The sequence below is a fragment of the Alexandromys fortis genome, unplaced genomic scaffold (genome assembly GCF_014885135.2).
Source record: "Alexandromys fortis isolate MF-2015 unplaced genomic scaffold, M_Fortis_MF-2015_v1.1 scaffold_131, whole genome shotgun sequence".
NCBI lineage: Eukaryota > Metazoa > Chordata > Mammalia > Rodentia > Cricetidae > Alexandromys > Alexandromys fortis.
In genome coordinates this window covers 240,911-263,130 of record NW_026068023.1, presented here as the reverse complement: position 1 = coordinate 263,130, position 22,220 = coordinate 240,911, and the positions used below count along the sequence as shown (strand labels likewise).

At 37.2% G+C, this 22,220-nt stretch overlaps 1 protein-coding gene across 1 annotated transcript in view; it reads right to left on the bottom strand.

The window, feature by feature from the left end:
* Window positions 1-22,220, bottom strand: part of Myh15 (myosin heavy chain 15) — a 133,075-nt gene that overhangs the window by 72,386 nt on the left and 38,469 nt on the right. The window contains exons 16-22 of the mRNA XM_050163433.1: window positions 22,020-22,152; window positions 18,078-18,145; window positions 17,097-17,184; window positions 14,694-14,811; window positions 13,758-13,881; window positions 10,799-10,935; window positions 3,198-3,453 (exon numbers count right to left, since the gene is read on the bottom strand). Coding sequence (XP_050019390.1) covers window positions 3,198-3,453; window positions 10,799-10,935; window positions 13,758-13,881; window positions 14,694-14,811; window positions 17,097-17,184; window positions 18,078-18,145; window positions 22,020-22,152 — 924 coding nt within the window. The remainder of the gene's footprint in view (window positions 1-3,197; window positions 3,454-10,798; window positions 10,936-13,757; window positions 13,882-14,693; window positions 14,812-17,096; window positions 17,185-18,077; window positions 18,146-22,019; window positions 22,153-22,220) is intronic.

Sequence of the window (22,220 nt, the reverse complement as noted above, 5' to 3'; positions counted from 1 at the left end):
TCATTAAACACACCAGTGGGACTGGAGAAAGGGGCACCTTGGCAACCTCCTGGGGTTTAACAGTCGGGAGAGCTTATCTTCTGTGACTATGCTCTCTCATAAACAGTCCACTTAATCCCGCTGTAGTATGACTAAGTCGTGGATAAAAAAATCTTTGTCCTTTTTTACTTTTTGTCTATCTGTACCCTTTAAAAATAAATGATGATAGGCCAGGCGGTGGTGGCGCACGCCTTTAATCCCAGCACTAGGCGGATCTCTGGGAGTTCGAGGCCAGCCTGGTCTACGAGAGCTAGTTCCAGGACAGGCACCAAAGCTACAGAGAAACCCTGTCTCGAAAAACCAAAAAAAAAAAAAAAAAAAAAAAAAGATGATAAAATATTTCCCACACCTGTCAACGCGTTATATTTAAAGTTACAACATGACCCCCAGATCAAACTTTATGATGTTTCTGTGGAATTTGCTTCCATATGTGTTGGCTATTCTCTCCAACTAAGGAGCTCCACTGGCTAGGCCCTGCCCCACCCCAGACTTCTATTAAGTTCCCAGCCCCAGATGCTGGAGAGTGGCCAGGCCCTACCGTACAAGAAAAAAATAAATAAATAAATAAATAAAATAAAATAAAAAAACACCTATCCCTGAACTTGCCCCAAGATCAGGCCACAAAATCCCTCCAATCCTAGGCGATCCTGGAAAGCCCCCACCCCGCCAAGAAACCTTATATATACGCCTATATAGAATGCTCAGTTCTCTTCAGCTTCTCACCTGAGCAGAGGCAGCCACCCTCCTGGGTTTTTCCCTCCCAATAAGTCTCGTGAATAGGTTTGTTGTGTTGTGACTTTGTTCTGTTTCTTTACTGACTGCTTAGGATGCCTTTCCCACCAAAACGGTAACATTTACAATATATTTTCAACATCACCCACGACGGCGTTTTAAAATGTTTCTCGCTCTTTTGCTTACTCCTCCCTTGCCCAAGTTGAGCTCTTCTGTCTCTCACATTTCTTCAGCTTCCACAGACCAATCTCTTCTCTAAGAGAGGAACTAAAAGGCCATGTATGTGGTTTGGAAGAATATTTCCCATAGATAGCCTCATTCATTTGAACACTTGGTTCCCAGTTAGTCGTATTATTTGGGAAGGCTACAGGACCTTTAGTCTGAGACTTTGGGTTTTGGCGTACGACCCCACTTTCTGCCTTCTCCTTCTGCTTACCGTGTGTGGATGAAATGCTATCAGCCAGCTCCCAAGGGCTAGAATCTCCTCATGGAGATTTCCCTGACTGTCTTCCCTGAGGTGATGAACTTTATCCCCTCTGGAACTATAAGCCAAAAATAAACCTTTTCTCCCCAAAGTTGTTCTTGGTCCGAGTATTCTGTGTCAGCAACAGGAAAGTAACTAATCCAGCAGTTCTCATCTAGAACTACTGCACAATGTGTTTTTTTCTTTTTTCTTAACAGAATGGATCTTCAAGTGGAGTCCAAACAGGCTTTAATAACTGTGGCTGATATGCACTGAAGTTCTCTGCTTAGTGCTCTGCTAAACCCAGCCCAGAAATGTCAGCTTTGGTCCAAAGTGTTCTTTACGACACAGCCTATGAGGATGCTGGCAAATCACATCCCAAAACAAACTAATAAATTCTCTTTTCCTAAAAGTAATAACTTACATTTGTTTTCAGTGAGGTTGCACTTTCAGTAGATTTAATAGCAAGAACATCAAAGCCAACTACAAAGAACTGTATTTGAACCCAGCATTCTCCAACCTAGCACTGTGCTTTGTAAGGAGTTTAATAAAGATAAAATAGCACCCCTGCCCTTACGGGTATTTGAGGTCTTGACAATTTAGGGGACTATAGAGAAAGAATCTGAGAGGGAATTGGAAATGGTATGTGGGCATCAGATAGGAAATGAAGACTGATGGCCTGGCGTGGGAGTTTAGAATATGAAATGTGCATGCTACAGGGACTGAAGGAGCTTTAGCAGGGAAGTAGCACGGCTCCTTCAAAATAGTGGTGCTTAGCCCTGGCACACGCAAGGTCATAGATGCAGGCTCTTTGGATCCACATATCCTCTACTTAGTCAAAACATCTGAGAGTAAGGTCTCTTTGCCAACTCATCTTTTGTTAATTCACTCTTCACAGCTGCGTTTGCTACAATACCAAGGTTGAGAAAGGATCTTTTTAAAAAAATTCCACTAATTAGAATGGACTTGGACTATAGGAGGGGAAGCAGGAAGACAAAATTGAGAAACTGTGAGTTGTTCCTACAGAAAGAAAGCTTTGAAGATCTGTCCGTCTTGTGTGAGACCTACTAAAATCCCATCTGCTGGCTTGCTACTGAGTCGTAGTCAGTTAAGATCCAGAGCTTCACTCAGGTGTGGTGGCTCACATCTGTAAACCCTGGACTCGGGAGATTGACATAAGAGGACTTTCATGAGTTCAAGTTCAGCTTGTATCACATAGTAAATTCCAGGCCGACATGGGCTATAGAGTAACACTTTGTCTCAAAACAATAGATCTACACCTTCCTGGCCCCATAATAGCTTATGATGATATTATATAGTTTTTATTATGATATTATACAGTATTTCAGTTCCTGTCTGTGAGAGTCTGATGATATTATACACTGAACACCCAGTAGTAATTTGTCTTTTTTTTCTTTTCCACCTCATCCTTCTTCTTGTCTTTCACGTACATGTGTGTGTAATAGACACCCATGTATTCATGCACATGTATGCACATGTGTGTGGAGGTCCGTTGGTAGCACGTGTCTTCCTGGATGGATCTCCATTTTCTCAGTTTAGGCCGGGTCTCTCAGTTGAACCCAGAGATCACTGATCCACTAAACTAACTAGCCTGTGTGCCCCAGAGATTTCCCATCTCAGTGTTCTGAATGCTGGGGTTATTCCACTTGCCAGGTTTTTTCTTGGGTTGTGGGTCTGTAAACCCACAGTTGCCAAAGCAAGTGCTTTATCTACTGAGTGTCTCTCCAGCTCAGGCTTATGCCTTCTTCTAAGACATCCTGCCAATGTAATTACTTCATTTTGATGCAAGGTTTCTTTTTACACGTTTCCACAGTCTCAGCTTAATAAAATGTGCAGTGTTTTTAAAAAGCTAGTGCATGCTTCTCCTACTCCAGTCAGCAATGTCTTTGGGCTGGGTCAAATTTAAAGCTAGCTATAGAGAACAGGTGGCGGGAGCACTCACAGCCTTCAGCTTTACAAGTAGATCATTCTTTTCTTGAACAAGGGAGACTTGCTTTGTTTTCAGTTCCTCCCTCTGAGATTCCAAATTCTCCAAAGCTTTCTGTAGTTGTGCACATTCCTCCTTCAGTCCAGCTATCTCCTCTCCACCTCCCACAGACTTAGCAAGAGGCTTGATCTTGAGGAAGAGCCTCATCCAGAGCCAGTTCTTCACAGCCATAAAAGCTCTTATGTTCTCTTGAATTAATACAAGAGCATCCCTAAAATATGAGTGAAAAAGGAGAAAGACATTAAGGCATACTAATAAAAACAGGAAGAAGAAGCTGGGCAGCGGTGGCGCAAGCCTTTAATCCCAGCACTCAGGAGGCAGAGGCAGGTGGATCTCTGTGAGTTCAAGGCCAGCCTGGGCTACAAGAGCTAATTCCAGGACAGGCTCCAAAACTACAGAGAAACCCTGTCTCGAAAAAACAAACAAACAAAAAAAAACATGAAAAAGAATGGCAATACAATTATAAATAAGGCTACCACAAAAGATTCCAAAGAATCATAAAGGGTTATAAAAGACCACTATGAACATTTATAAACCAAAAATGTGATAGGCTAGAAGAACTCTATTACTAGACACATAATCAACAAAGTTAGGTAATCGGAGTATGCTACTAATCAGTAACACTGTAACTCCTCCATCTTCTTCTCTCTTTCCATGTGAGAGCAGCATTTTTTATGGTAGGCTACTTATCATGTATTTACCTAGATTCATGATCCGAGACAACAAAGCCTATTATGGACTGAAGCATCTGGAACTATGTGCTAAAATAAATCTTTCCTCTTTATAACTTAATTAGCCCAAGTAGCTTGACACATGTCATACATATGGAAAATTTGTGACATGGCCAGAAATGCAACATGAAGGGACTCTATTAAATTCTTAGAGAGGAAATAAAAATAATTATTCCAGGAAAAGTCAGTGAGATACAGGAGCATTTAGTAAGGTTAAGAAAATAATTCTTTGGGGGTTTCCATATGACTTTTTATTAGCCTTTGTTGCTATTTGTCCCTCCCACTTCCCCTCCACCCTGCCCTTGGATCCCCTGCCCATTTAACCCTCATCAGAGAAACTTCTTGCAGTGGACAGAAGACCCACAATAGAGACCCACAATTCAGCAATGTGCATAAGGTAAGAGAGTCCTAAGTGCAATGTCTTTATCAAGCCCCTCCCCTTAAGCCTCGGGGATCTATACACAAGAGGAGGCTGAAATATTGTAAGAGCCAGAGGTGGTGGAGTACTCAAAGAAAACAGCTTTTTCCATACACAACAGAACTGATGTACATACGAACTTAGAGAGACTGTGACAACATGCAAAAGACCAGCCCAAGTTCAAACCAGTACTACTAACAAATCATAAATTTGGTTTTAAATTTAATTTAACTTTTTCACACATTTTGATCATATCATTGCCCCTCCCTCAACTCCTCCCAGAACCATGCCAACCAACTTTTTCTCTCTCTTAAAAAGAAAATAATTTTTGATCTAAATGACAATTTCCATAAAAAGAAAGATGTCACTAAAAATAAGTCTTGGAATCAGAGAAATTTTTCAGTAAAACCAAAATTAAAACTAATTAGCTTCAGCCACACACTAAGCTAAAGATAAGGAAAGCCTTGTAAAATTGAAGGTAGGTCTTTTGAAGTAAGACCATCTTATATTTCTTTAAAACATTGAAAAAGAATTTGAAAAAGAATGAAGAAAGCTCAAGAAATCTATGACATGTCACTAAGTGAAGAACACTCAGATCCAGGAAGCTTGAAGGAGCCAAAAAAAAAAAAATACTCAACTAGAGAAGGTACACTTATAACTGTGCCAGTAACACAGTGGTGGGAAGAGAACAGCAGAGCCATGCAGACTGTAAATACATGAGAAGGTTGTAAACTTGTGCATCCAGATGTTTGCACCTTTCTTAAAACTCAAGCTTGCAGAAGGTCCTAGAAGCAAAGAGTTTCTGTTCTGTATAACTACAGTTTGCAGGGCGAACTTAGATTCTTATTACCTAGTATCAAAGGCTTTGACATCACAATAGGGACAAAAGGCAATAACCATATTTTAGCCCCCAAAATTATATCATTTCTAACAATGCACCCAATATAACTGACAGAAATATTTAAGAATTTAATTCTACTTCCACGATAAATGAATGTAGCCTCTGACAGAGTGGTTTATCTTCAAAAGTGTAGAAACCATGGTCTAAAAAGTGTCCTTAGAATACAGACCTTTTAATTAAGACTAAATTTGAGGTTATTCCCACCATATATATAATGGGAGTTTAATCAAGCGCAACCAGCACAGTTACACAGTTAATGAATCACAGAAAAGAGAAAAATAAAAATAATCCTATTTATAATTGCATAATAAAAATAAATTACCTCACAATAAGTAAGACCTGGAGGTAAAAATATCTGTATAAGGAAAAAAAAATAATGAAAGGAAATGAAGAAGAGCCAAATTCATGGAGAAAAACTCATGCTTGTAAATTTAAAAACTATTGCAGCATCATTTTTGATTGGGTATTTATAGTCCATAGCAATGGAAGGCAGAAGCAGAAGTGTGAGCTGGGTGGGTGGTGATGTCTTTGTAGGCTGGAAAAAGTGTGTCTAGGGCTTTGGCACCTGTGGGACCATTCATGCTGAATCTTCTCTCCTCAGTTAAAACTCTTTAAAAAACAAGCCCAAACAGACCCTTTCCTTCATTAAACTGATTTTTTTCTCAGATATTTAATCACAACAATAAGAAAAGTAACAAATGTGCCGACTTCTTAAAATATATGTATGTGTGTATATATGGATATATATTTATATATAAGTGTGTATATGTACTCTATGTATGTATATGTTATATATAATACATACAGTATCTATTGTAATCTAGACAGTTTTAAATTCCTAATCCTTCTGCCTCCATTTCCCAAGTGTTGGATTACAGGCATGCAACACCATACCTCGTTAAATATAGTTGATCTTAAATGCTCTCAACACACACAAAACATATCTATATAAGGTGATAAAGTAATTACCCTGATTGCAGCAATCATTACACAAAATGCGTATATATGAAAACTCAGATTGTATACCATAAACATAATTTTGTCAATTAAACTTCAAAAACACGGGGAAAAGGTAAAGAATAAGTCAAAAACAAATTGAAAAAACAAAAATGAGATAACAAATTAATAAAGTTGAGGGGGAAAAGAAAATGTAATAAAAATTATCCAGCTCATACACTAAATAAATATACACATAACATAAAAGAGAGAAAGAAAAATAAACAATACTAGGTATAATGGCCTAGGAATTAATAAGGATTATTTTCTGTGAGTAAACTTGTAGACATAGTAAATGCTTAACATTTACAATTAAGTATTACATAATGTAAACAAATAATTCGTAATATTCAATAATACATATTTAGTAAATAATTCATAAACTGACTCCAGGAGAAAAATATAATTTGTCTAGACACATTAAATTTATGAAATCCATCAAAAATATCAAATTCAGGCTATTATATTGGGAAATGTACCAAAGAGTCATTGGCTAGATAATTGGAGTAAAATATTTCATGTATGCAAAGAGAAAACAGTCAATAATTTTTTTACAAGGTTAAAATATTTGCCTAAAACTAGACAGCAAAAATTAAATGAAATTTTAGACCAGACAATTTATTTTTAAAAATCTCATTGTAATATTATTACAAAATACATCAATATCAATAAAAGTAGGTTCTGTGTTTCAAAGATCTACCATTTAATGCATTCATAGGTTAATTTAGAAATATTATATATTAATAGATACAAATAAAAAAATAATAGGTTCATTATTTTAAATAAAAGCTTTACAAAAAGAAAATGGAAGAAGGAGGAATACTCTCTAAAGAATACATCAAAAAACTTTAGACTACAAAAAGTATCATCCTTTAAATGGAAATGATAGCTTTTGCCAATGTCAGAAATATATCAAAATCTAAAGTACCACATTTTCATGAAAGTATTCAACAAGAGGAATCTCATGGACCACGGGTGAGTAGTAAATCAGAAAACAATATCCTGCAAAGTTAAAATTGTGTGCAGCATAAAATTCTGAGGAACCACCCATGCCTGTGCTTTGACACTAACTTATCAGAGAATGGAACATTTGGAGTTATGTCATCTTCAAGAAACTCTTGCATATAAGAATGAGGGAAATATCATTAAAATGTCACTAGAAAACTATAACATATTGGAACAGTACATGATATTTTAAATAGCACAAATTTAGTTTACGGGGAAAAGAAATATGTGGTGTTATATTTAAGCAATGGGCTACTGTACAACAATTAAACTCAGTGATCTAGCCCTATACTCATCAATACTGATATATTTTTAAAAGACTTTTAAACGTCATAAAGTATATTATTCACATGAAGTAAGCATGAAAAACCATCAAACATTTAAGGACACATATATATCACCTAAGACTAGACAGAGAAAAATCTTTATTAAGACAGGCATAGTGGTGTACTATGGGAGCCCACAGATGTGATTCCTGTTCCACCTTAACTAAAGGTAGAGACTTTGTGCTTATTTTTACTCTTTCAAAGTTGTTGACAACAGGTATGGCTACAAACAAGAAATCCTGACCTAGGGTGTGTTCACTTGGTGTTTTGGACATTAAGATGGCCCATAGAGGTGGATCTGCTTCACTCTGACCAAAGGTCAGAGAATTCAAGCATATTCCTGCTCCTTCATTTTTTATTTTTGTTAAATTTATGTTTTAAACAATCTTTTCTCATTTTACATATTTATCCCAGTTCCTACTCCCTTTCCTCCTCCCACTCTCCCCCATCCACTCCTCAGAAAGGATAAGACCTTCCAAGGGCAGCCAACAAAATCTGACACATCACTTTGAGGGATGACCAAGTCGTCCCCCCATACCTAGACTGAGCAAGGCATCCTTCCAAAAAGAATGAGCTCCAAAACGACAGTTCAAGCACTAGGGGTAAGTCCTGGTCCCACTGCCAGCGGCCCCAAAGTCTGCCCAAGTCACACAACTGTCACCCACATTCAATGGGCATAGTTTGGTCCTATGAAAGTTCCCCCACTATTCTAAAACCAGAGGTTTGAATAGGGAGTGGCTGCCTACAGGATACTTGGTCTAAGGTATATTCACTGCATATCCTGCCCAAAACATCAAATGATTAACTCAGAAAATAGTGGCTTGATATTTTCGGTATTAAAGCAGGTAATGGTTCTGGTTGTCCTTTGTGTCGTATTAAAGCAATCTTTTGCCTTCTTCCTGCCCCTTTTGTTTAGGGTATATAAGCATACGGAAAATAAACGCAGGTAGATTCAGTATTCAGTATTCACTGAGTTGCCCTCCTGGTACTATCCTACGTGTCTGTATTTCTTTTGTATCTCTGTCTACTCTCTTTAACATTTCTAATCCACGCACACCTACCCTAGAATGTACAAACTTGTTGAGGCTGGATCCCGACAGTGCACACCTTTAATTCCAGCATTTGTGAGACAGAGGCGGGTAAATCTCTGGGTTTGAGGCCAGCCTGGTCCACAGAGCAAGTTCCAGGATGGACAGCTGAGGGCTATATAGAGAAAGCTTCTCTCGAAAGAAACAAGACAAAATAAACAAACAAAAAACAACAAAAAGAGATCTGTATATCTAGTAAAGGATGCAAACATATTTTTATATTATTTACACATTTACACATGTGACAAAAATAATTAACACCAATTCAGGATCTGGAGAAAATTAGATTTGTATCAAGGGAAAAGTACAAAGGACTTCAGTGGTGTTAGTTAATAATTTTTAAATTGTCAGCAATTATATAAAAATGTTAAGAATTAATATTCCTTGATTATGGTGTCATGAGAACTCACTATATTAGTGTCTACATTCTATGATGTTTATATAATTTACAGTAACATTTGATAAATGATTTAGAAAATAGATTTTAATGGCCTCATTTTAGAAATAAAGGAAGTAAATATGAAAAAAGTCACAGCTTTACATAAGTATATATAACTGGAACCAGGGGTGATAGTACACATCTGAGAGCCCAGCATTCTCAAGATGTAGAGACAGATCATTGGAAGTTCAAGGTCAGCCTGGTCCACACAATGAAGTCTAGACCAGCCTGGGCTAATAGCACCCTCTCTCAAACAAAAATAACAGAAACAAACAAACAAAACCCAGAAAACATGTCTTTTACTAACTAATCTCCTGTGCTACACTGATTGCTATAAAAGACTCACAAAAGATCCTCAAGAGTTAAAATTTCTCTTTTTTTTTTTTGTGGTCTTGATCATTTTTGGACAAACAGAATTAACAAAATGTCACTCAAGGAACTTATACCAAACCTTGTGGGCTTTCCTCTAGAAGTTAAACTATGCCAAGAAAAAATATTACCAATACAAAATTTCTTGTTCCTGGTCAGTTTATTTGAAGATTTTATTAGCACCAGGTGGTAATGGCTCATGTCTTTAATTTCAGCACTCAGAAGGCAGAGGCAGGCAGATTTCTCTAGGCTCGAGAATAACCTGGTCTATAGAAAAAGTTCCAGGACAGGCTCCAAAGCTATACAGAGAAACCCTTTATTGAAAACATAAAATCAAAAACAAACAAACAAAAAGGATTTTATTAGTTTGCTTTCCATGGGTCAACTAAAACTTTAGAAAAAAATAACAAGTTGTCCAAATGTAGTTATAAATGTTTGTACTGAACTTACCTGAAATGTAATAAGAAAATAAGGGAGGTATAATTGTAAGTCATTAGGACCCACAGTTGTTCAGCCAGAGGAAGAAACAGTGGCCAGAGCACACATGCATGCATGCATGCACACCCACACGATATGACTATACCTCTTCAAAGTTAGCTTTAGGATATGTGTTGACAATCTTTTTTTAAACATATTTTTTAATTAAAATATAATTGCATCATTTCTCACCTTCTTTTTCCTCCCTCCAACCACTCTCATATCCTCCCTCATTCTCTCTCTCTCTCTCAAGCTGAATATCTCTTTTTCTTTGGTTTTACATAAATATATATGCATAAATATATAAATGAAGCCTGCTGCATCCATTTGTATACGTAGAACTTCAGAGCTGACTACTTTGTATTGGATATCCAATTAGAGTGATTATCTCTGGGAAAGGCTACCTTCCCCCCCCTCTTAATTTGTTGCCTTTAGGTCTTTAAGTAGGGTGGGACCTTAGAAGACTTCCCCTTTTCCATGTCAACATGTCTGTCAGCGTTGCCATTGTTCAAGTCTTATTTAGGTGTGTGTCAATCTTTTCAGGTGTGCTACTGCCACAATTGTCAAAGACATCACCTTTCAATATCATAATTCTAAATTGTAATTCTTCCCAAAGAGAAGGTGAGAAGAAACAGGAAGGCCCTTTATACTGCCTTTTCTGTATGCAGATATTAAGAAATTGTCAAGACTCAGACTATGGAAGCTAGTCTCTATTCCACAGTCTATTGTGGGGCAATGAAATAAAATCACATTGGTCAAGATATGAATTGCTCTCGAGGTGGGAGAGTACCATAATGAGTTAGTACCTTTCTTCTAGAATCTTCTGGAATGTAATACGCATCAGCTTTCCCCGTGCTCTGGCTTGAAATAAGGTGAAGAGTTTAGATATCTTTTCATCTCTCCTTTCTTCCAACTGATCCAGAATGCTAAGTTTTAAAAACACCTAAAGGAAGTAAGCCAGGTACAGTTTCACACATCAGATAAATCCAGTAGTATCTGAATGATGCCATGCACAACTGAAGCATCTATGGGACAACTTTATCAATCCTACGTCTTTGTACAGGTTTTATTCATTGTGTAAAATTTACATCCTAGGGAAGTTAACTTTATAAATCTAAAGGTTATAACGGACATTTTATATTGGACATATTGGCAGCCTGATCATTTGTTCTCTATTCCCCTTTGATTAATAATATTGTTTAAGGAACATGATCTAAGTTTTGCAGATACACGGCATTACAAAGGACTTGGCAGGGTTCACAGCTATCTCTGTAAAGGATAAGGTCAGAAATATTTTGGGTATGGTGGGTCATAAATGGTTGTGTTGAATATTTGTTTGCTTTTCTAAATAATTTTTTAAATATAAAATGACTTTAGCTAGCTGCCTATGGTTTCATTTTATTTTCAATATGTTTTTAATAGAAGTAAAATGAAAACACTTCCCTTTCCTTCCAGCTTCCATCCTTTGAATCCTTGCCAAATTTCCTTTCCAAGTCAATAGCATATTTTTCTTTTGTTATACTCTCTGTGGGGGGCATCTATCTCTATCTCCCTCTTCTTTCTTTGTGTGTGTATTTACGTGTGTGCCATATGCATGCACAGACACACAAATATATATAAACACAACTTCCTGAGTCCATTTTTCTTATTTGTGTATATGTTGTTTCAAAGTACACCTCAATCTACATTTTACAACCAATAAGGGTGCTCATCTCTAAGAGAGGCTAATTCCCCTTCTGGCAATCATTAGCTGCATGTGGTTCTTTGGGTAGGAGTGGAACCCCATAAAATTATTCCGTCCATGTTAACATGTCCATTGATAATGCTATTCCCAGGAATGGAATAGTAATTTCGTTCAACCAGTGAGGAAACAGTGAAAGTGTGGTACCTATACACAATGGAATACTATTCTTCTATCACAAAATAAATGAAATCATGAAATTTGTAGGTAAATGGGTGGAGCTAGGAAAGACTATATTGAGTGAGGTAACCCAGATCAGAAAGACAAAAGCTGAATATCCTCTCTTATCTGTGATTCCTGCCTCCATAGTCTCAGATGTGAATTTACAACATGGAGTAACCACAGAAACCATGAAACCATAAAGGGACCCTGGGAATAGGTGGAAGAGAAATAACAGGACACTGGAAGTAATTTTTAAATACCCATGTTGTATGTGGAGGCCACTCATTCATTCCCAGCTGCCCAGACCTGAAATAATCACTCAGAAATTATATCATTTGAATCACTGCTTGGTCAATAGCTTAAGTTTTGTTTGTTTGGTTGTTTTTTTTTCTATCTCTTATATCCTGAACTAATTAATCCATCTCCATTTATCTGTGTATCGGCACATAGCTGTGGCTTACTGGGTAAAGTTCCGTCCAACATCTGGTGTCTGTCTCTGGTGGGGCTACATGGCCTCTCCTGATTCCGCCTATTCTCTCCCTATATATCTCTTACAGCCTGGCTAAACTCTGTTAAGCCATTAGCTGACAGCAGCTGCTTTATTCATTAACCATTAAAAGCAACACATATGCAGAAGGACCTCCCACACCACCATATGGTTGTTGCATCTTAGTTTACTGACCCACACACTAGAAGATAATTTTGCTCTACATATGAGAAACTTGGCATTTCCCAAGAGTAATCAATAAGAACCAAGGTGAGGTGATAAGCTGCCTAAGATGCAACTTTCATCAAGGAATGCATGTGGCCATTCTTAAAAGCACCTTGAGCAACTGTGAAGGTGTATCTCTGCTCAAAATATGACCAGTCTTGTAATGAGTCCCTCGCACTTTCATCTTCCCATTCACAAGCAAAAGCCTCCTTAATATATGTGACTTGGGATTCTCACTAGCTCACATGAGCTTGAGTCCTGATGAGTGGCATATAGCAAAAACAATGAGATATAAGGGGGAAAAACACAAATGATAAACATTAATTTCTAAGTACTCAAAATAAAGAAACATTCATAAAACTATATTGCAAGGTTAGGCTGGTTGCAGACACTTATAATCCTAGCAACTCAAAAGGCTGAGGTTAAAGAATAATGAGGCAAGCTCAGGAAGGATGGAGAGACAGAAAGTAGACAGAAATATCTTCACCCTGTTTTTTCACACTCTCTTTCAAAATGTCGGCCTCACGTGGATGTTATTAAGAAAAACTACCAGAAAATATCAAGCCTAGTAACCAGAAATTTCCAGAAATATGTGGGTTTCTTGGGTAAAGTAGAATTTAATCATATTTAAGAAAATTGGTTGTGGTTTCTAATTGAAATTTAAATTACTAAATTATTCAAGTAATAATTATTTTCCAATTCAGCACACTTCATAAAGCATTTCACATGTGCAAGCAGTTATCTCTGGGAGCCTGGTTCACATTCTCTTACTCTGTTTTCTAGCACAGAAAGGTCAATTCAGAATTTTACATACTGGCCTGAATTTGGTTAGGCAATTAGCTATAAAAATTTATTTGCAAGATGGAGTGTAATTCAAAGAGGAAGTGTTTGACTAGACTGTGCATGGGCCTAAATTTAACCCTCAATACTGAAATAAATGATGTAAATAGAATCTAAACTTGTTTAAGTAACAATGGATTTTCTTTTTCAAGCAGAATTCAAGTCTCCGTGATGAACTGGCCTCTATCTGTAATATTTCCGGTCACAAGAACTGAAGAACTTATTTAACAATTAAGCATTTACCAATATTTTAAAATGTATGCTTTTCGCTCCCACTTCCCTCCCAAATGCATTGACATTTCTGGGTTACCTTGGTGACTCCACACTGGTACTGGGAATGGTCTATCGCCAAGAAGCCAAGTATTTCTTCAGCTGCTTTCCTGCCGCTCAGAAACTCACTCTTTGAAAATATCCTTGGGTTTAGAATGCAGTACCTATTTTGAAATGGAACCAGAGGATCATATGACACAAACAAAGAGTACTCTAAAGGGAAAGCTAGAGCAGACCTCTAGCTCCCCTTCCGATCTGCTCAACTCTTAACCCAACTCCTGGCAGCAACAGTGACGATGCTATCAGCAATTGGTCCAATGGGTCAGATTATATTCTCTACAATGATATAATTGTCAAGTTAACTTTACTGGGAAAGTGGGGACTGAAGTGGAAAAGGGGGAACATGTAAGTAGCTCTAGTATGTGAACAGGGAAACTGAGAGGTTGAATTGATTTTGCCAAAGCTTTTCACCCTGTTGGGGAACTGTAGGCATGTGCCTTTCAGTTCCTAGACGGGTGCTCTTCTCGCTTTTTCACATTTTTCTTGAATTGTCTTGATAAACTATAATTTTCACTTTTCAAATTCAGGATGTGGAAAGCAAAGATGCCTACCCTGCCTCCTACCACCTACACATTACTGAATCCTTTTTTTCATTGTTGTTAAAAATGCAACAGCTTCATTGGGTGACAGCTATCATGAAGCACACAGATTTCAGAGATGCACTCCAGGCTTTCCAACTTCCTTCCATATATGCTTCTTCTGGATGTTGGTCTAATATCCACTGACGGAGACTTAAGGGTACTATAGCTATTGAATTTAAGAACAAATAATATGGAGCTCTCTCAGCATGTGTCTCATCACGACAATTTATGGAATGGAGTACACCAAGCAAATGAATAGTACACGCATAAATACTCAATACAGAGGAAACAAAAGAGACTGCTTCAGACTTTCTGAACTTCGAATGTATGTCTACCTTTGCTTAAAGTCGTCATATAGCATCCGACTTGGAAACCCTTCATGGCATGCTCTAATCCCTTCCAAGATACCATTACTACGTAGCTGCTGGAGAACCAAGAAAGGGTCCAATACACCTGAAAGAGAGGGACACAAGGACTCAACATTCTCAAACATCAAATACTATCTTTATTGTTGCACCTTGGTAGTAAAAGAAAGTTTGAATTCAGTGTGAAACACATGTGTTCATAGGTGTTCACTAACTTCCAGCCACACTTGTCCTACTAGAAAGGATTCTACAGATCTGATTTACCTAGAATCCTTTTTTAATGTAGAATAAACTGGTAGATAAGACTTTGTAGGCACATTCTCCTGGAAAATGAAAAAAAAATCATGTATTTTGCTGTGTGCAAATGACGGACATCAGATACATTTGCCAACTGAAAGCAGCAAGAGAAACTGATGAGGGCTCAAGTGGGCTGCCATTTCCAGTAGGAGATGGAGAGACTACAAAATGGGGAAGGTAGTAGAAAGAAAGGAGAAGGTGGACCAACCACAAAGTTCTATTTGCATTATGCCTAGAGTGGATTTGCCCACATTCAGGCCTTCTTTCTTCCCTCTTCTGCTATAGGGTGGAGGACAGCAAGAAAACAAACAGTACATACATAAACACTCAACACAGAAGAGCACATCAGGTTCAGACTTTCTGAACCTCAAACGATGTCTGCCTTGATTAAAGTCATCATATAGCATCAGACCTGTAAACCCTTCACTCTAAACCTTTCCAAGACACCATTACAACACAGCTGCTGGAGAACCAATTCTGTTACCAATTCAATTCCCCTATTCCGATGTCAATATCTACATTTATTCTATAGTGCAGTATTCTTCTGTCACCACTTTGTTCAACAAAAGCATCCCTTCTATAGCTGTCAGCTGGAATCTCTGGTGGAAGCCTTTAAGAAACCATCCAAGAAGCCAGTTTATCTGACCTTCATCAAGTACTCTGGACAAAGCCAAGGACCACTCCTTTCACAAAGGCTTGCTGTGTCTCTAACTATGTTTCAGATCACAGACATAAGCTAAACCCTATGTCTGTACTCCAATCCTATGTACAGGACGAGATCTTTTATAACAAGAGGGATTAAAAGATTCTGACACTTTACAATGAAATCCACTCATTCCCTTCATTACATATTAAAGATTGTTTTAAAGCATGAAGCTTTTGTTTTGAAAACTTGCTGATATTTTCATTGATTCCATTGAAGTCATCTTATAATAGGATAAGTGTTCCAAAAGTCAGAGGTGACTAATTGTGTTCTTTGCTAGACTTAGATGCATTCAGAATCCTAGTCAAGGTCTGGGAATGTAGCAAAGATAGCATCTTTGACTAGCTTGTATAAAGTCTTGTGTTATTCTAGTCCTAATAATATGACATACACACACACAAATAAAAACAAAGAACTCAATTTATAAGAAAAAAGAAGTTATATATGTATGTATATACACAAATAAACATGTAATGTTGAAATGTCTCCCTTATAAAAATTCCAATAACAACATTACTTGGCATCACAGACCTAATTAGGTCCCAGGCTGTCAAGATTGGGTTCGTAATTACAGTAAATTAATAAGAGCAAAAAATAGTACAGAGCCATATAGATCATAATCAGCACAATTAGGGTATGAATTCCAAGGATGCTTGATGGTCTGAAGACATAGTACTTGTCATATGGGCTCCTGTAAGTCTGCACAACTCAAACTAAAGCTCTTGGAATACTGATATTCCAAAATGTTGACTGAAACCTTTGATCCGTAATCTAAGGAATGGGATCCAGAGAATTAAATTTGGCAGAGTAGTTTTGAGAATGGGAAAATGAGCATTGTCCTCTCATCAGCTTCTTGATGTCATTAATTCATTGCAAGAGTGTCTACCATCAAGATGTACATAACTAAGGAAATGGGCAGACAAAGGGAAGATACTAATTTTGGAAAGATTACTAGAGAAAATGTTTAACATTTTCTGAAATGATCTTCATGGTCAATTTAGATTATGAAAACCCAATATTATTCATGTGACAAAATATCATCCTGACTGATTATTCAATCTATTTAAGATTATTTTCTCTTTTTAATGAATGAAATAGAAGTGAAGCACCCATGTTTTCACCTAAAATTCAAAGATCAATTCATTTGGAGCCAACTTTAGGAAGTCTTTCTGTGTGGCCACCTAAAACTGAATTCACAGCAGCCTGGGGAAGGTTCCAGAGACATCAAATTTGACTTCCTTTCATTTTTCTATATGGAAATCTACTTTTCTATAGAGTAAATGGCAAATAATTCTTTAAAGTACATCCAACAAGGCTGAATGAACTAAGAAATATATTTCCTACTGCAAATTGTAAAAATGTCTAGTTCTTACCTGGCATTTTGTTCATATTTGGATTTATACATCTCACAAAATGAGGTGATGTTGATTTCAAATCTGCCATCAATTTATTTATGTTTTCCTAAAATAAAAGCCATAATAAACACAAAATCACTTTGCAAGCTGCAAAAGAACTTCAGAAAGTCTAAATCTGTCAGCTGAATCTGATATTCAACGAGAGCACCAACAGGGAGACGATGAATTCAACATTTTTACATGCTTACCAAACACATTATTTTCTCTCCTATGGCAAGGCAATACTTACCCGACAGTCACAGTGCCGTTTTGAGTCATTTCCACCTACTTTGAATTTGAATTCAGTAACTTTTGAAGCTGAGTGAAAAAAAAGTTGCTTATCATTTCTTCAGTTTTCTATCTTTAAAGCCTTTATTTTAGATCAAATTGTACAGAATCACAATCTGAGATGGTTTAAAACATTTAAGAGTAGAGGGAACAGGATAGAGAACAGAAGAAAAGGCAATGGTGGGAATTCAGCCTCAGGTTTGACTGCACACACTCAGTGGACCACAGCGGTCCTCTCTAAAAGCAGAGCAGAGCCAAAGTCTGGAGAGGTGGACAATGATGTGTCTTAGCTTCTTATTGCCTGAGGGCAGCTCTACCCACTGGGAGCCTTTATGAGTCAACAGTCACACCAGCCAGAGGACTAGTACAGGCTGACAAATGGAACCTAGTCAGGACACCACTAGTGACTTCTAAAGCCATTCACAATAACAAGATGGCTTTATCCACACGTTAGTGGCTTTATGTAAGGCTGAAGAAGTGGCTCTCTGTGTAAACATACTTGCCCTGGAAGCCTAGTTACCTGAATTTGATGCCCAGGGCCCACATAAAGGTGAAAGGGGACTGAACTCACAAAGCTGCTCTCTGACTTCCCATGACTGCTATGAAATGCGTGCTCACACATCACATACATGCACACTAGTAAGGATTAATTAATTTTAAAATGCACGTTACTTTATGCAGAGATGAAATCAATTGGAATGATGCTCCTTTCCTGCGGGCCTTCTCACCAAACTGTGTAGCTTAAAAAGAAAAAGAAAAAAATGGTTTAAAAATTTCATTTTCCATAACATATAGTGTTGTCATCATGTTGATAAAAACAAATTCATCCAAGTTTTAAAACATGATAGTATGTACCAAAAAGCTTTGAGAATACATACATCCTTCAAAAAAAATGCCTAAAGTGCTTCTCCCTAAAGAAATAATCAGAAAGCTATATAATGATACTCACTCAAATATTATCTAGTCACTGTGGAAAAATTTGAGCAAAAGAGAAATTAAGAAAAGTCTATTAAAAACATTAACTTATGAATAAACATTCATACAGTAGAATGAATACTCCAGCTTTAAAATGATTTATGTAGATATATAACAAATATGGAAAATTTTTAGTTTTATTTTAAGAGAAGAAGTTACAGAACATCTATTTTGAATATCATTATCTTGAGTGTGTATGCCTAGGTTTAAGCACAGTTAGGTTATAAGTGATTGCAAATGAAGAATCTTGGGAGACATGCAAATGAAATATTACTAGTAGTCACCCCTGTATGATATGATAGGCCTTTTTATGTTTGTCTTTTTAGTTTACCTGTGTTGACTGTTTATGGTAACACCCACATACTTTGCTTTCAAGGTTTATGAAAAAGGCAAATCTATTCCCCATTCTTTATTATTGAAGTAAAAGAATCTACACTAAGTCAAATATCCTGTCAACAGCTGTGCAGTCCTGATTCACTCAGATGTATAACAGCAGAAAGGACAAAAGCCATGGGCAATTTGGAGACTGTAGGATACATATCAGTACAGAAAACTAAAACACATATTTTCTGAACCTGAATAGTAACTTTATAGAGAACATGTCATGAAATTTAATCATGAATGCTCTTTTGGGAGGCTCAGGTCCTCTAAGGGGATTACATGATTTCTGTGTAATTCCCCACCTTTGAATAGGGAATACAATTACCTGACATTTCATTTTTAAGCTACAACTCTGATCTAAAAATCTATCAGTTTGCCAAGAGAAAGTATAGCTATTGTGGACTACTTAATGTGTGAATGAGTTAGAATTTTAGAAGGAATTATTTATAAGAAGTGCTAGAGTAAATATTTTAAACATAGTTCTTTCCTTCTATGTGCTAAGAATGTAGTACACCTTGAAGAGAGAAACTCCAAATCCCTTCCCAACTGTCTGGCCATCTCCTGCTCTGATTCTCTTATGTGTGGTCAGGAAACCACTTCCTAAATATAACCCAAGTAGCACAGACACTGAGAGAAACAATTAATAAATGTGACCTCCTGAAACTGAAAAGTTTCTGTAAAGCAAAGGACACAATCAACAAGACAAAATGGCAGCCTACAGAATGGGAAAAGATCTTCACCAACCCCACATCACACAGAGGTCTGATCTCCAAAATATACAAAGAACTCAAGAAATTGGTCATCAAAAGAACAAATAATCCAATAAAAAATGGAGTACAGACCTAAACAGAGAACTCTCAACAGAGGAATCTAAAATGGCTGAAAGACACTTAAGGAAATGTTCAACATCCTTAGTCATCAGAGAAATGCAAATCAAAACAACTCTGAGATTCCATCTTACACCTGTAAGAATGACCAAGATCAAAAACACTGATGACAACTTATGCTGGAGAGATTGTGGGGTATAGGAAACACTTCTGCATTGCTGGTGAAAGTGCAAGCTGATACAGCCCCTTTGGATGTCAGTGTGTTGATTTCTCAGAAAATTAGGAAAGAACCTTCTTCCAAAACCAGCAGTACCACTTTGGGGCATATATCCAAAGGATGCTCAATTGTACCACAAGGACATATGCTCAACTATGTGCATACCAGCATTGTTTGTCATAGCCAGACCTGTAAACAACTTAATGCTCCTCGACCTAACAATGGATAAGGAAAATGTGGTGTATTTACACAATGGAGTACCACACAGCAGAAAAAAATGATGACATCTTGAATTTTGTAGGCAAATGGAAGGAGCTAGAAAATATCATATTGAGTGAGGTAACCCAGACCCAGAAAGACAAATATCATATCTACTCACTCCCAAGTTGCTAAGTTTTTTTTTTTACGCAAAACAAAGAAAACCAGCCTATAATTCACAACCCTAGAGAACCTAGACAACAATGAGGACCCTAAGAGAGACATATATGGATTTAATCTACACAGGAAATAGAAAAAGACAAGATCTTCTGAGTAAATTGGGAGCATGGGGACCATGGGAGAGGGTTGAAGGATAGGGGAGCGGCAGAGAGAGGAGGAAAGAAAATTGTATAGCTCAATAAAATAAGAAAAAAAAGTGTAAATTATATGGCCACTGCCTCTCCAACTCAGAGGCACAATAAAAGACACAGGCCAAAGGGGGACACAGTACTTGTGCCAGTTGTAAGAAGTCTGGGATCAGTCACTGTCAAGACACAGTCTTTTAAAAAGAATACTAAAAGTAGAACCAGGCAACTGTATTGTCCCCAAATTACAAAAACAAAACAAAATCACTTTCATTTCTCTCTCCTCTGCACAGGCCCAGAGTATGCTATTCCTTAATTATATTGTCATGCAGTGAAAAATGCAGGAAATGCTAAATTCTACATCTATTTCTTGACCATGTTATCAGGAGACCTAAAATAAGCTAAGAAAGACCAGGAATTAATATGAAGCTGGGTATAAAATAATAGAAAGGAGAGAATGTTAGGAAGAGTGCACACCCTATTGAAAGAATAGCTGGTACACTCCATCCCATGTGTGCTGAGGGAATCTGAACTAGACAGATTTATTATTTACCTACAGTTCCCATTTTGCAAAATAAATAAAGTGGACCCAGTGGAAATATTGTGATTTTTCAACCTGTATTAACAACAACAAAAAAGATGATATAGATAGATAGATAGATAGATAGATAGATAGATAGATAGATAGATAGATAGATAGATAGACAGATAGAAAAACTTTGGCCCAAAGCTGCTTTAGGACTTTTTAAATTGATCTAAAATGTTTCTCTGGTTGGCAAATTACAGCCAACGCTGAGCAAGTTGCCATGTCCTAATCTGTTGGGAGATGCTGCTTGTTCATTTCTGGCTGCCCAGACCATGAAACAATCACTCAGAAACTATATTCTTTAAGTTACTGCTTGGTCAAAAGCTTAAGCATAATTTTGGCTAACTCATATCCTAAACTAACCCATCTCCATTAATCTGTGTATCACAACAAAGCAGTGGCTTACCGAGTAAAGTTCTCCGGTGGGGCTACATGGCTTCTCTCTGACTCCACCTTCTTTCTCATAGCATTCAGTTTAGTTTTCCACACCTAGCTCTACTCTGCCCTATTACAGGCCAAGGCAGATTCTTTATTCATTAACCAATAAATCAACACATACAGAAGGACTTCCCACACTAGTCAAAAATAGCCAACTATTCAAACCATATTCACCTAAGATAAATACGAGCTCTAAGCAACAAAGTTGTCTCAAGAACTTCCAGTTTTATGCATCATTTTCTTGTCTCTAGATATGAAGAGCACCTCTTACTCGTGTGGTGGGATGGGGTAATATGACTCTGGTTTTTTTCTTTTTGTTGTTTCAGATTGTCAAACAATTTAGAATTGCAAATAAAGTCAATTAAGATTTGTAAAACTTAGATTAGTCTCTTGATATCTATTTGAGGATTATTATTGTCCCCAAACATTCATCAAGCTGTGTTGTTGATTTTTTTCTTTGTAGGTAAGTCTAAACAAAAGCAGGAATTGGCAATGAATCCTCTACAACAGGAAGAACTTCACAGAAAGCAGAAGTTTTTATCACAGAAAGCAGAAAAGACTGTTGTAAAAGTCACCTCACCCACCAATTCCCAAGTAGAGGTCAAACTTCAACGGAGACCAACTCACCACTGCCAGAGAGGAAGTTGTTTGTAAAGAGACTGGCCAGGACTTTATTGGAGGACTTCTGAAGGAGAGCCACCACTGTCTCGTTAAGAATGTCTTTGTTCTTTTCAAGCCAACCACTGATATTATAAGGGACCTTTGGAAAGACATATGTTTCAGGTAATAAAATGAGAAAAGGTATACATTCATACACTGAAAAAGGAA